Source organism: Theropithecus gelada, chromosome 8, assembly GCF_003255815.1.
Source record: "Theropithecus gelada isolate Dixy chromosome 8, Tgel_1.0, whole genome shotgun sequence".
NCBI lineage: Eukaryota > Metazoa > Chordata > Mammalia > Primates > Cercopithecidae > Theropithecus > Theropithecus gelada.
This window is the reverse complement of record NC_037676.1, coordinates 142865224-142880383: the sequence shown is the minus strand read 5'-3', so window position 1 is coordinate 142880383 and position 15160 is coordinate 142865224. Positions and strand designations below refer to the sequence as shown.

Sequence of the window (15160 nt, the reverse complement as noted above, 5' to 3'; positions counted from 1 at the left end):
GAGACAGAGTCTTGCTCTGTCACCCAGGCTAGAGTGCAGTGGTGCAATCTCGGCTCACTGCAAGCTCCACCTCCCAGGTTCACGCCATTCTCCTGCCTCAGCCTCCCAAGTAGCTGGGACTACAGGCACCCGCCACCACGCCCGGCTAATTTTTTTTTTTTTTGTATTTTTAGTAGAGACAGGGTTTCACCGTGTTAGCCAGGATGGTCTCGATCTCCTGACCTTGTGATCTGCCCGCCTCGGCCTCCCAAAGTGCTGGGATTACAGGCGTGAGCCACCGCACCCGGCCTAAGTAGATTTTTAAACAATGTGAAATATACACCTGTTTCTTCATTGTCTGCTTGGTAGAGGTCATTGAATCCATCCTAAAAGAACAGTCATGGTAGTGCATGCACACTGGCCAGGCTGGGCCTGATATCTTTAAATGCAGCCCCAAGTCAGGAATCTTTATGATAGCATTATGGCTAGATGATGAAGTGGATCTCACGGATATTGGGGGCCTGGGCTCAGGAATTGAGGCTGCTTTAGTTTCTCCTGAATCTCTGAGAATTCAGATGGGCAGTTTTCAGTAATTAAAACCATATGTCCTCCTCCTCCTTTCTTTTTGAAGAGCCCTCATTCTGTTGATCTTGCACTGCTGCTGGATTGTTCCTCGGGCTTTGCATGTTCCCTGCATTTGTTTTGTAACTGAGCATGGTGCATGGCAGACCTCTCTGTGCAGTGTGCTGGGGCATTGAGCAGGTGGCACAGTAGCCACACCCTGGCAACAGTGAGTGAGAGCTGGTGGGCAGGCTTGGAAACTAGCTCCTTTTTGTTCTGCTCATGTGTTTTTATGGGGGATTTGTCTGATGCCTTTATTAATATTGTTTTTCTTTTTTCCCTTTCTCTGATAAATTCCTTTAACTTTTCCTCACCTTCCGTTCGACAATAGCCATGGAGGGTAAGCACATCGTGTCTTTGTGTGTCTGTCCAGCTCTCTCTATCACACCTGGCTCTCTGCATGTAACTTTGGACTGGAAAGCAGGAAGTCCAAGTAGGAGAGCACTTTGGCCTGGTTTGTCACCTCTCATGACTGACAGATGCCAAAAGCAGTGTTTATATATGCTAAAGAATGAGACATGCACATCTTTGCAGTAAATGAATTATTCTTGTGCTTTTCTATCTCATACCCAGACTTTGGAACAACCAAGAATTAATCTGTTCCAGATTACTTGGGCAAAAGCACCCAAGGGTTTAGAAATGGGAACTTATATTTAGACTGAGCACTGGCAGCAGGTTCATGATTGAACTATATGTGCTACAAGTTAGTCTTCTTTAAAAAGTGTATATGTATATATATACCATTTTATGCCTGCTATAATTCTAACCAGTTGGAATTTTTAAATACTGCTGAGGATTTCCCAAAGGCCCTCATGTTATTCCACCATCAGTGCTCAAGTTATCTCAGTAACTTGTGTTACTTGTCTCTTCTGTGCCCAGGCCCTAGGTGGACATTGTTACATCTTTGGCCTCATCTTTCCTCATCACAATTGCCTGGGTGAGAGAGCTGAGGCTTTATAAGCGTAGGCCCAGGTGCTTTCCAGCAGTCAGCACAGAGCTGGCTGAAACCAGGGTCTCTGACAGGGAGGCTCCTAGTGACACTACTACTGCTTTGACTTCAGTCGTGACCTGCAAACAGATGCTATCCCCTTAAAGTGCATTCATGTGTCAGCTTTTTATAATTGTAGAAAGAGCATGTTTCCTTTAGGCGGCTGAGGGCAGCTAAGCTGAGCCATACCGTTTTCACTGCAGAATTCAAACTAAGTGGAAATCCTTATAGTCTTCATGTAGAATGTTTAACTCTTTAGCCAAATAAGTAATTTTGTCTGAAATTCAGTAAATCCTCAGATGGATTATTATCTTGTGGTAAATGATTTTGGGGTGAGGGGACGTTGAATCACATCTCTGAAAGAATCTGGGGTTTTTAGTATAATATGTATGATTCCATCTCATTTCCTTTAACTGAGCTCAAAGTTAGAAAAAAATATTGCCTAATTTATCACTTGGAGGAATTACTTTACTGTCATTCTCAATCTGAACTATATCCCGTACACACAAGAAAATCAATGACCTTCTGCAATCTGTTTTCATCTCTTGTAAAGACCCTCTCTAGCTTGATTGTGGTGATCTCACGCCATCTGCTGGAGAGCAGAAAAATGACTGGCTTCTGTGTTGTCAGCTTCAGCCCCAGGAAATCAGCCCCCCTCCTACTGCCAACCTGGACCGGTCAAATGATAAGGTGTACGAGAATGTGACGGGCCTGGTGAAAGCTGTCATCGAGATGTCCAGTAAAATCCAGCCAGCCCCACCAGAGGAGTATGTCCCTATGGTGAAGGTAAAACACAGTCACATTGTGTACTGGCAAAAATGTTCTTGTTTCCTGGAAGCTGTGGTGCCAGCTGATAGATGTCTCTAGGGACCCCCGCCCCACCAAAGTCAGAACGGATGCTTTAGAAGGTCTTCACGAAGGCTCCACACAGAGACAATGTCAGTGAGAACCGCAGTTATTCTGGAATGCTGTTCCTATCTTATTTTCGTCTGTCAGTAAACACTAGGATGGGAGTGTCTTGAAGCAGTACACTCTAATAATTATCGCTCACACATAAAGTCTGCAGTGAAAGAGAAAGCTGCAAAAGTATGCTTACAGTATGATGCCATTTATGTAAACTTGAAAAACATGCAAAATAATCCTGTGTAAGACTTAGGGAGATGTGGTTACGTTGTTAGAATGAAAGACAAGTAGAGGAATGATCATTCTCAAATTCAGATCCCACACCTCTAAGGAGGAGCCAACTGAAGAAAGGTACATTGGGAGGATTTATCTGTGTTGTTCTTCTTAAGCTAAGGGTTGGGTATGTGGGTGTTCAGTGAATTTTCTTTTAAAAAGAGTAAAAATAAATAAAAATACCATGCCAGTAAACTAATGTTTTCCAAATTGTGTTCAATGGAGTGGGATCCTAGGAGACAGTGACAGGTGTTCTGTGAAAAAGACTGGGTGCAGTGGCTCATGCCCTTAATCCCAGCGCTTTGGGAGGCCGAGGCAGGCAGATCACTTGAGGTCAGGAGTTCAAGACCAGCCTGGCCAACATGGTGAAACCCCATCTTTAAAAAAAAAAAAAAAAAGGACAGTGGGTTCAAGGAAGGTCAGCAATGGCTCCTATTAAGGAGTACAGACTGGCATGTTGGGTGCACAGAGGTGTGTCCTCCAGTTCAGAGAGTGTGGTCAAACTTTGCTGTAAGCCAGTATTTCTGAAACATACTCGAACATACTTTTTTTTCATTGTAGTAAAATACACATAACATAAACTACCATCTTAACCATTTTTAAGTGTACATTTCAGAGGCATTAGGTACATTCACAATGTTGTGCCACCCTCAGCACCATCCACTTCTATAACCCTTTCCTTGCAAAACTGAAACTCTGTACACTTGAAAGAACACTCCTCTTTTCCCTCCCCTAGCCCCTGGCAACCGCCATCCTACTTTCTGTCTCAATGAATTGACTACCCTAGGTACCGCTTGTAAGTGGAATCATACTGTATTTGTCTTTTTGTTACTGATTTATTTCACTCAGCGTAGTATCTCAGAGTTCTTCCGTGTTGTAGCATGTGTCAGAATTTTCTTCCTTTTTAAGGCAGAGTAATACTCCACTGTGTGTTCACGCCACATGTGGTTTATTTACTCAGCCTCATAGGGTACTGGGGTTGCTTCCGCCTTTCAGTTGCCATGAAGAGTGCTGCTGTGAACACTGTGAACATGGATGTACAGATATCTTTTTGAGACCCTGCTTTCACTTCTTTTGAGTGTATACTCAGAATTGCTGGATCACTGATAATTCTATTTGTAATTTTTTGAGGAGCCACCATTCTGTTTTTCACAGCAGCTGCACCATCTTACATTCCCACCAACAGTGCACAAGGGTTCCAATTTCTCCATATTCTCACCAAAACTTGTTATTTTCTGGAAGGTTATTTTGAAGCTTGGGGTTTTGTGTGTGTATTTTAAAAACTAATTGTCATCCTAATGGATGTGAAGTGTATTTAAGTGTGGCTTTGATTTGCATACAGGTCTTGAACATCTGTTTGCTTTTTGAGCATTTGTGTATCTTTTTCGGAAAAATGTCAAGTTTTTTCTTTTTTTGGCCTGTTTTTTAAATCATACTGTATTTTGCTGTTGAGTTATAGAATCCTACAATTGTTGTTTTTGGGTTTTTTGTTTTGTTTGAGATGGAGTCTCATTCTGTCACCCAGGCTTCCAGGCTGGAGTACAGTGGCACAATCTCGGTTCACTGCAACCCCTGCCTCCGAGGTTCAAGCGATTCTCCTGCCTCAGCCTCCCTAGTAGCTGGGACTACAGGCATGTGCCACCACACCTGGCTTATTTTTATATTTTTAGTAGAGACGGGATTTCACCCCGTTGGCCAAGCTGGTCTCAAACTCCGGACCTCAGGTGATCTGCCTGCCTTGGCCTCCCAAAGTGCTGGGATTACAGGCATGAGCCACTGTGCCTGGCCGCTACAACTGTTTTTTAGTATACCTATTAGCAATCTTTGCAACAGCTTCTTATAAACCATCAATATGGAAAAAGCTGCTTGAAAGTTGTAATGTTTCATGGAAAGCACAGTTAATCCATTCTGGTTCATTTTTCTGAAGTGTATCACATAATAGTTTTAACCAAAGTTCTTAAGGATGAACTTGCATGAACCCACAGCCAAGTTTAAACAACTCAGCAGTAGATGAAACCATTCAGAATTTTGTACATTTTAAGATTTTATATGGTGATTTTATAGACACTACTTTTTTAACCATATTCCTTCAGCCAAATGACATTCTTTTTGTATGTTGATCCAATTATAAGTAACTGTCATTTCCTTGCTGGTTTTATTCATATTACATGTAATTTGATGTCTTAGTCATTATATTATTTGATCCCCATAAGGATGACGGTAATGAAAATTTGGAGTTTAAAATTATTTGTTTTAAATCATAGTTAGACTGTTTCTGCTACAACTCGAAAGTGGCAGGGAGCAGTGTTTCTGCCCAGTGTACATAATAGATGAAGCCTGAGATTCAGAATGGGGTCCAAAGCAAGGCTGCCCCCTTGCATCCGGGGCAGTAGTGTCATCTCTTGCCAGCCTCATGAAGTGTTTGAATGTACCTGGGTGAGAACACATTCAGTGAACACACTTGGGGAAAGGTGTTACTATTTATCCTAACCTGTGTTGGCGGGGTTGGCATGTTGGAGCCAGGAGGGTGGTATAATCTGCTTGGAAGCAGTAGATGAGAAAAAAAAATCCTGCTTTCCACCCTCAGCATCTGTGTGACTTTTCTTACATGAACTTCTGTTCTTCAACCCGCTCGTTAGGGTATTAGAGCAATGAATAGTCAGATCTAAATCTTTTGGGAGAAAAAGGAGCTTCATAACTTACAAGATAGGGCTCAGCACTGAGAAAAAGAAATACAGAAATTTGCCTTGAAACTTGTGGAAAGCAAATTAAAATATATATAACTGAAAGGCATAAAAATCCTTTGTGTGTGTTCTAATATTGGTTGTGATTCTTGTCTGTTAGGAAGTCGGCTTGGCCCTGAGGACGTTATTGGCCACTGTGGATGAGACCATTCCCCTCCTACCAGCCAGCACCCACCGAGAGGTAGGGCACAATCTTTCCCTTGCAGCCCTCTGTGACAGCACTGGGTAGGGACATATTCAGGGATGTCTGTGGTGCTGAAGGCAGCTCCTCAGTCTGTGGCCGACAGAGACATCGACTGCCCTACAAGCGATGACCTTCCCTCTAACACTGGCCCCAGCCAGGACTGGGCTGTTCATTCTAGGGCATAGGGGTGGTGTGGAGCAGTGGCCGCTCAAGTTCCAGATCCTGGGTCTTCCTGCTGCTAGTCCACTGCAGAGCCACTGTGCGCGGTCCTCACCCGAGATACAAGTGGCTCTGAGCAGTGGACGAGGAAGGCACATGGGAAACTGCTGCTGGTGCCGTGAACCTCAGAGGTAGAGGAATGCTGATATGAATGGGGCGGGTATTGTGCATGGTCTGCCTCCTCGAATTCTCCGTAAAAATAGTTGAGCTTGCAAATGATCCTGGTTTTCCATTTCAAGTAGTAATATAAAAAATTTATTTTAGGCCAGGCATGGTAGCTCACACCTGTAATCCCAGCACTTTGGAAGGCCAAGGCAGGAGGATGGCTTGAGGCCTGGATTTCAAGACAACATAGTGAGACCCTATCTCTACCAAAAAATTAATAAATAAAATTATTGTCTTAAAAAATTCCAGGCCAGGCTCAGTGGCTCACGCCTATAATCTCAGCACTTTGGGAGGCTGAGGCAGGCAGATCACGAAGTCAAGAGATCGAGACCATTCTGGCCAACATGATGAAACTCCATCTCTACTAAAAATACAAAAGGTAGCTGGGCATGGTGGCACACGCCTGTAGTCCCAGCTACTCTGGAGGCTGAGACAGGAGAATCACTTGAACCCGGGAGGCAGAGGTTGCAGTGAGCCACGATCGTACCACCGCACTCCAGCCTGGCAACAGAGTGAGATTCCATCTGACAAAAAAGAAAATCCTTTTAAATTAATAAATGTCTTTAAGAAGCTTCTTAAGGCCTGAGTGTGGTGGCTCACCCCTATAATCCCAACACGTTGGGTGGCCAAGACAAGAGGATGGCTGAAAGCCAGTTTATGACCAGCCTGGGCAACAAAGTGAGACTGTCTCTACAAAAAAATTTTTTAAATTAGCTCTGTGCAGTAACTACTCAGGAGGCTGAAGCAGGATGATCGCTTGAGCCCAGGAGTTTCAGACTGCAGTGAGCTAGGATCAAGCCATCATACTCCATCCAGGGTGACAGAATAAAACCCTGTCTCAAAAAGAAAATATTTTAAGGAATAAAAGTTGATCCAAAATACCGTAGCCCAGCAACAATTATCATTTTTGCTACCTTTTGGCAATTTTGTTTCAATTATATGACTAACAAATGAAAGGAAGCACCTGCATTTGTTGTAGTGTCTTTGAGCCTAGGATGTACACTCTGTGGTTGGGATTGACAAACGCAGGTGGGATGCATCCCCACTACAGAGTCCAGGATCTGCAGGCTTCAGCCTTGCTCCCTGCTGACTCCAGCTGCCTGTTGTTCTCGTTTCTAGGGCAGCATAGGCAGTCCTTCAGCACAGCACACACTTTTTGTTTGTCCTTTTTATTTTGAAACCATTTCAGATTTATAAGAAAGTTAAAAGATTAATACAGAGAATTCCCAACTTTCCTTTTAGTTTCACAGCCTTTTAACGTGTCAGCACATTGTCATCCCTGCTCCATTGTCTGTGTGTGTACACACATCACTTCCTGCTGTCCAGCAGCTTGAGAATGGCTGTGTATCTCATGCCCTCTTCCCCTTTAAGATTTCCATTTATATTTGTCATAACAACGCCATTGTCCTACATAACCACCACACAATCACCACAGTCTGGAACTTTAACATGATGCAATGCACTGTGCCACTCTGCAGGGCATGTTCCAGGGTCGTCGGTTGTCTCTGTAGCACTTTCCCCTCACCTGCGAGAGCCAGGCCAGGATCACACTTGGCTCGTGTTGCTTTCTTCATCAGCCTATCATCTGAAATGGCTCCTCAGCCTTTTTTTTAATCTTTCATGACATTGACATTTTTGACAAATATAGGCTCAGTTATTTTATAGAGTATTCTTAAAGTTGGATTGAGGGATATTCTGTAAACATTTGTTTCTTCCTAGTGAGATTGAGGTTTTGCATCTCCAATCAGGAATACAACATAAATAATCTTGAATTCTTCTCAACATCATACCCAGAGACATACGATGTCCAGGGGATGTTCCAGCTGACGAACTGGACATACACTTCTGAAGGACGGTTGGACACAACTCCTGTTGGTGATTCCTTTGTAAATGGCATCGATTTATATGCATAAACCCTTTAACATGTTTCTGAAAAGGCCTCTGACTGGTGCCTTCACATCCCAACCAAGTGGTGTTCTCTCTCTTATCTGCTTCACCGGGCCTCTGGCTTTCCATGACAAGCCTCAATTTTGCCCCAAAGCGGAGAAGTTCCATATACCAGAGGCAAGAAAATGGTGTCCTACCAAGTGGATGTTTTAGCAGGACTATTTGTCAACACCTACTCTAGTTGATAAAGTCAAAAGTAATCTTTCCATCTCCCGTGATTCCAATACACAGATTGCTCTCCTGTATACATTATTTTTTTAATTATTAATTTTTTTTTAGACAAGGTCTCACTCTGTCACCCAGGCTGTAATGCAATGACTCCATCACAGCTCACTATAACCTCCAACTCCTGAGCTCAAGTGATCTTCCTGCCTCAGCCTCCCAAGTAGCTGGGATTACAATTGTATACCACCATGCCCAGCTGATTCTTTATTTTTTTGTAGAAACAGAGTGTTACTGTGTTGCCCAAGCTGATCTCAAATTCCTGCTTCAAGCTATCCTCCTACCTCAGCCTCCCAAAGTGCTGGTGTTACAGGTGTGAGCCACCACACCTGGCCTTAAATTATTTTTGAAAAGAAGAGGAACCTGTCTTTGATCCTGCATCTGCCTTTCCATGTCCTCATGCCTCCTCCTGTCCCCATTGTATTTCCTGAAAGAGCAGCCCATCCCTAATGGGGCCAGCTCCTCACGTGGCAGCTGCACTCAGCGCCCGCTCAGAGCATTCCAGTGCTCCAGCTGTTTGGAAATCTCTCTGCTGTAACGGCCCTTCAAGGTCTCCTAATTGCCAGAGCCCCTGCTTTCCCCTCAGTCCTAACTGCCCCTTGAGACTCCCTGCTCTGGCCCAGAGCTTCCTTACTTGTCTCCTGCTAAGACCTCTGCTCAGGCTTTTGTTCCCTGCCACCCTTGAGTGTGATCATCTCCCAAAGTGCTACCGCTTGTTTTATTAAAAAATACTTTTTCACTTTGGTAGTTCTTCTCATTCTCATAGATTAAAATATTTGATGTCTCCCAAATCTGTGTTGATTTTGTGGAACCCCTCCCTGAGCTTTGATCTCCAACTGTCTGCCATTGGCAAGAATGGTCTGCTTTCGTTGTTTGCTTCCACAGTCAAGTGACAACACCATGCATTTGCACATCTGCTCCCAGCAGTTCCCCATCCCCTACACACATGCAAGTGACCACACACCTTCCATCTCTCATCAGGTCTCAGGTTGGTCCCTTCACCCGCACATCCATCACCTCTCCTCCGAAGATGGCCCCTTAGATGGTTTATCTGCCTCTTGTCTCTTCCCCTTCCCTTCCATTCAGCCTCCACATTGCTGCCAAGAGCCATCTTTCTAGAATCTCTCTCTAGATTTTGTCATTCTCCTTCCTAAAAATCTCTTACCCTCTTGCCAAGTCCTGCCAAATAAAGATCAACTTGGTGTGGCTTTCACAGTTGAAGCCAGCCTGCTTTTACAGTATAGGCCAAATTCAGACAAATTCTCTCTGTGAAGTCTTTCTGACCCTCTCTGATACAGAATGTGTTGCTTCTTATCTGTGTGCTTTTCTACTATGTGATTTATTCCAGTGTATTATAGGGTCCTGTGTATGCTTTTCCCACTCTAGACTGCAAGTAAAAACAGGTCTTCCTTCTTGTGTCCACAACACCAAGTGTCTTGTACATAATAGGTGCTCCATAATTGATAAAAGAGCAAATGGATAAATCACCATTGGTTGAAGAAACAGATAAGAAGGATCATTAGACTTTCCCATGCAAAGCATTCTAACCCTGTAGGACAGCATTGTGTGTGTGTGTGTGTGTGTGTGTGTGTGTATGCACGTGCACATAACGGTTTGGCTCTGTCACCCAGGCTGGAGTGCAATGGCACCATCTTGGCTCACTGCAACCTCCGTCTTCCAGGCTCAAGCCGTCCTCCCATCTCAGCCTCTTGAGTAGCTGGGAATACAGGTGCACACCACCATACTCAGCTAACTTTTTGTATTTTTTTGTAGAGATGGGGTGTCACCATGTTGCCCAGGCTGGCCTCAAACTTTTGAGCTCAAGCCATCTGCCCACCTCAGCCGCCCAAAGTGCTGAGATTTTACAGGAGTGAGCCACTGTGCCCTGCCACCATCCTTAAACCATTTTTTGTATAGCCAAGGAACGTCTTGAGATAGAGTTGGCATAGAGAAAGCACAAGACCGGAAGTCAGGACAGAGGGTTTTATGCTGGCTTGGAGACTAACGAGCTGTGTGGCCTTCAGCACATCTTTCTGTATCTCAGTTGTCCACTCTCTGATGTCAGAGTGTTTGGAATAGATGATCTCTGAGGTTTTGTCAGATTCTGTGGTTCTATTATGAAACAAAAGCCTGGCCAGTCATTGAGATTAATAAAGTCTAAACAGTGAGCACAAATGGAGACTTAAGTTAGTCATGGTGTCAGGGAAGGCTTTGAATGGAAGGAACAAGATGCTGGATCTGCATGTGTGAATGGGCATGCACACACAGGCACACTATAATAGCTGAATTTCTAAAGTAAGTAAAAAATTTTTTAAAATGCATAAATGTAGTGTGGGAAGTTAAAATAAGAAAAAAAAATTTAAAGATTGATTTTTACATCCTATTGCTTCTAAGAAAAATTTATTTGCAGGAAATAAAGTTTTCTTCTCATGGAGGTACTGAAAGAAAGGCTCATAAAAATTCCCTGAAAAGTTCATTGGTGCAGGGCTCGGTGGCATGTGCCTGTGTTCCCAGTTAATGGAAAGGCTGAGGCAGGAAGATTGCTTGAGCCCAGGAGTTTGAGGCAAGCTTGGACAACATAGTAAGAACATCTCTCTAAAAAAGAAAAAAAAGATCACTGGAAACAGTTCTCCTGAACTATCTCTTGTCTTTCAGATTGAGATGGCACAGAAACTATTGAACTCTGACCTGGGTGAGCTCATCAACAAGATGAAACTGGCCCAGCAGTATGTCATGACCAGTCTCCAGCAAGAGTACAAAAAGCAAATGCTGACTGCTGCTCACGCCCTGGCTGTGGATGCCAAAAACTTACTCGATGTCATTGACCAAGCAAGACTGAAAATGCTTGGGCAGACGAGACCACACTGAGCCTCCCCTGGGAGCACGTCTTGCTACCCTCTTTTGAAGATGTTCTCTAGCCTTCCACCAGCAGCGAGGAATTAACCCTCTGTCCTCGGTCGCCAGCACTTAACAGCTCCAACTTTTTTGAATGACCATCTGGTTGAAAATCTTTCTCATATAAGTTTAGTCACACTTTGATTTGGGTTCATTTTTTGTTTTTTTTCAATCATGATATTCAGAAATGTCCAGGATCCAAAATGTGGCATTTTTCTAGGAATGAAAATTGTACATGAGCTTTTAAGCATCATGAAGAACAGTTTATGTTCACATTAAGATACGTTCTAATGGGGATGGCCAGGGGGTGACATCTTAATTCCTAAACTACCTTAGCTGCATAGTGGAAGAGGAGAGCATGAAGCAAAGAATTCCGGGAAACCCAAGAGGCTGAGAATTCTTTTGTCTACCATAGAATTATTATCCAGACTGGAATTTTTGTTTGTTAGAACACCCTTCAGTTGCAATATGCTAATCCCACTTTACAAAGAAAGAATATAAAAGCTATATTTTGAAGACTTGAGTTATTTCAGAAAAAAACTACAGCCCTTTTTGTCTTACCTGCCTTTTACTTTCGTGTGGATATGTGAAGCATTGGGTCGGGAACTAGCTGTAGAACACAACTAAAAACTCTTGTCTTTTTTCACAGAATAATGTGCCAGTTTTTTGTAGCAATGTTATTTCTCTTGGAAGCAGAAATGCTTTGTACCAGAGCACCTCCAAACTGCATTGAGAAGTTCCAGAACCATCCCCTTTTTCCATTTTTATATAATTTATAAAGAAAGATTAAAGCCATGTTGACTATTTTACAGCCACTGGAGTTAACTAACCCTTCCTTGTATCTGTCTTCCCAGGAGAGAATGAAGCAAAACAGGAATTTGGTTTTCTTTTGATGTCCAGTTACACCATCCATTCTGTTAATTTTGAAAAAAATATACCCTCCCTTTAGTTTGTTGGGGGATATAAATTATTCTCAGGAAGAATATAATGAACTGTACAGTTACTTTGACCTATTAAAAAGGTGTTACCAGTAAAGTCTTGTTGTAATATCCTTTCTTTTGGTTCTATTTCTTCAGATGGCTTTATTTTCAGGTGACTAGTCAGATAAGATAACATACAAGAGAGCTCCCAATAATTATCAGGAAGCCTCTCACTAATTAGTTTCCCCTTTTTTTTTTTTTTGTTTAATATTCTAAACAAGTCAAAGATGTTACCACAGAAGGGTAGCCTGGCGTAAGTTAACCTTTTCATTCCATTGTCACCTATTAAATGCAGAGCTCAGGATGGAAGTAGCAATGGTCTTCAATGAAAGAACTTTCTCCTTTGCAGGGTCTCAGTATTCCATAACTCGGACTCAAAGCATAATTCACTTGTCAAGGAAATTGTTAGCATCTCCCAGGCCCACCCTAGTCTTGCTAGAATCTCCGTGAGCCACAGAGCAGGGAGCAAATAGAACTGGGATCTCCAGTACTAGGGACTCAGAGACTCCAAAGGGAGGGATTTGAGAGAATTTTGTCTGGGTAAATACTCTTGGGTGCAAAAGCAGCTTCATCTTTGGATCTGTGACAGTTACTTCATCTGAAGCAAATGTCAAGGGAATGTCATCCTTGTGAGTTTTTTCTAATTTTTGGCATTCTTGGGTCTCTTACATTTCCATTTCCTCATGTTGAAAGTGGTGATTATGAGAGTGAGCTAAGTCCAGTGTAAATGGTAAAGTGCTCTACATACCTTGTCAGGGACATCGATGTTGGACCTGTCTAGTCTACTCTCAGAGGTTTAGGAGCATCTGTGGCCTTCACCCACTAGAAACCAGTAGCACTCCCACCAAGCCGTGACAACCAAACTGTCCGCAGACATTGCCAAAGGTTCCCAGGGGAAGGAGGGACAGAACCACTCCAAGCTGAGAACCACTGTTTCAGATAACAGTTTACCTGCAGTTAATACATTAATACATTTTGCCTCATGGTCTCACTTAGGAACACCTAGAATTGTCGGTAAGTTTCACATCTTCCTATAAACCAAAGAAAATTTTGGTCTTTAGAGCAGGTGGAGAGATCAACATCTCTCCACATCTCTCAATATCAGCGCATGGGCCAGAGGTCAGAGGTCGAGCATAGCCACCAGAGTTGAGCAGAGGCAGTTCACATCCTGTGAACTCAGTGGCCTGAAGGGCTATCAGGACCATGAGGTGACTTCCATTACAAAACAAAATGGAGAATTTCAAATATAAAGACCCAGAGAAAAGTTCATTTGAAAGTAAAAGTGTTCAAATTACTCAGCTTCATTATACTACCTCAATAACAGCTGCCTAATGAGACAAACCATACATGCAGCACCTGAAAACCTGTCCAAGTTAGCCGGGAGAAGTGTTCACAATCTCACCATTTTTCTCCTATTTTTTTTATTTTACATTATTAATAAGTAGATAGAGAAAAGGGTGCATAAATGTAGAGCTTACTGAACTTTTCCCAAACGAGTGCCCTCTTGTAACTACACGCAGGGTCAGAGAATAGTAACATCACTCCGGAGGTCCTGGGGCTCCCTCCCGCACTGCTCCCCTAGAAGGGCAATCACCACCCTGCTTTGCTTTTATCAACTTGAGTAGGATTTAACTTGCATACAATAAGAGCCATTGAATAAACAGCTCAATTTTTTTCAAATGTATACGTCCAGTTAGTGACAAGTATGAGGAAGATGAGAAAGAGCCAGCACTTGGGAAGTACCCTCATGCCTCTGGAGGGCAGGTCCCTGTTTCTTCTTTGTAACCTCTGGTCTGGTCTCCATCGCTAGAAATGGCTTCTTACACTTCAGATTGCTTCTAGAGCTACACCATATATACTCTCATTTCTGGCTGCTTTCACTATGAGTGATGTTTTTGCATATCCATGTTGTGTGTATCTGAAGTTCATTCTTTTTTATTTCTGATAATACTCCATGGTAAGAATATATTGCTGCCTATTTCCCTGTTCACCTGTTGATAACTCAGACTCAAAGCATAATTGACTTGTCAAGGAAATTGTTATAGCATCTCCCAGGCCCACCCTAGGCTTGCTAGAATCTCCGTGAGCCACCTGTTGATGAAGGGGACATTTGGGTGGTGTTCAGTTTCTGGCTATTAGAAATAAAACTGGGGACGGTGTTTCCATTCCTCCTGGGCAAGTAAACTATGAAGGAAAGTTCTGGAACATCAGTAAGTGTATGCTTAACTTTATTAAAAACTGCCAAACTGGTTCAGTGACTTTATACCATATTCGTGGATGGACATTCCAGTTGCTGCACATTGTCACCAACACTTGGTAGTGTCGGTTGTTTTTATCCTCCATACCTGATGGAGTTGAGTGGTTTTCCCCCCTGTACTTAACCATTTATGTTTTTGTGAAGCATCTGCTCAGATACTTTGCGTTTTTAAGAAAACTGGACTGTTCGTCATGTTGCTATGGAGTAATGGGTGTTCCTTATACACTCTGGATACCGGTCTTTGGTCAAATACTTGTTTTCTAGGTATTTTCTCTCATCCTGGGGCTTGACTATTCATTTTCTTAACTGTACCTCCCTGTATTTTTATCTGAAAAATTGGCAGAGGGGTTGTTATGATTGGGATTTCATTGAGTTTATAGATTAGTTTGGGGAGTATAGATGTATTAGAAATTGAGTCTTCAGAAACATGAACTTCTTTTTTAAGAAGAAGAGCTTGGCCAGTCGCAGTGGCTCACGCCTATAATCCCAGTACTTTGGGAGGCCAAGGCGGGCAGATCACCTGAGGTCAGGTCAGGAGTTTGAGACCAGCCTGGCCAACATAGTGAAACCCCATCTCTACTAAAAATACAAAAATTAACTGGGTGTGGTGGCATATGCCTGTAGTCCCAGCTAGTCAGGAGACTGAGGCAGGAGAATCGCTTGAACCCAGGAGGCGGAGGTTGCAATGAGCCAAGATCAGGCCACTGCACTCCAGCCTGGGTGACAGAGCAAGACTCCATCTCAAAAATAGTAATAATGAATAAGATCTTTAGCCAGGTGTGG

The 15160-nt window shown here is 43.1% G+C and overlaps 1 protein-coding gene across 50 annotated transcripts in view; it reads left to right on the top strand.

Annotated features, from left to right (window-relative positions):
• The window catches only part of PTK2 (protein tyrosine kinase 2), a 358952-nt gene extending 346777 nt beyond the window's left edge, over positions 1-12175 (top strand). For 39 of the 50 annotated variants that reach the window (XR_003120911.1, XM_025395124.1, XM_025395157.1 and 36 more), the window contains 4 exons: positions 932-940; positions 2219-2374; positions 5609-5689; positions 10901-12175. Coding sequence is in view for 49 of the 50 variants with exons in the window: in XM_025395124.1 (XP_025250909.1) it covers positions 932-940; positions 2219-2374; positions 5609-5689; positions 10901-11113 (459 nt within the window). In the remaining variant the exon portion in view is untranslated. The remainder of the gene's footprint in view (positions 1-931; positions 941-2218; positions 2375-5608; positions 5690-10900) is intronic. The other 11 variants (XM_025395159.1, XM_025395147.1, XM_025395143.1 and 8 more) reach the window with 5 other exon arrangements.
• The last annotated feature ends 2985 nt before the right edge of the window (positions 12176-15160 follow it).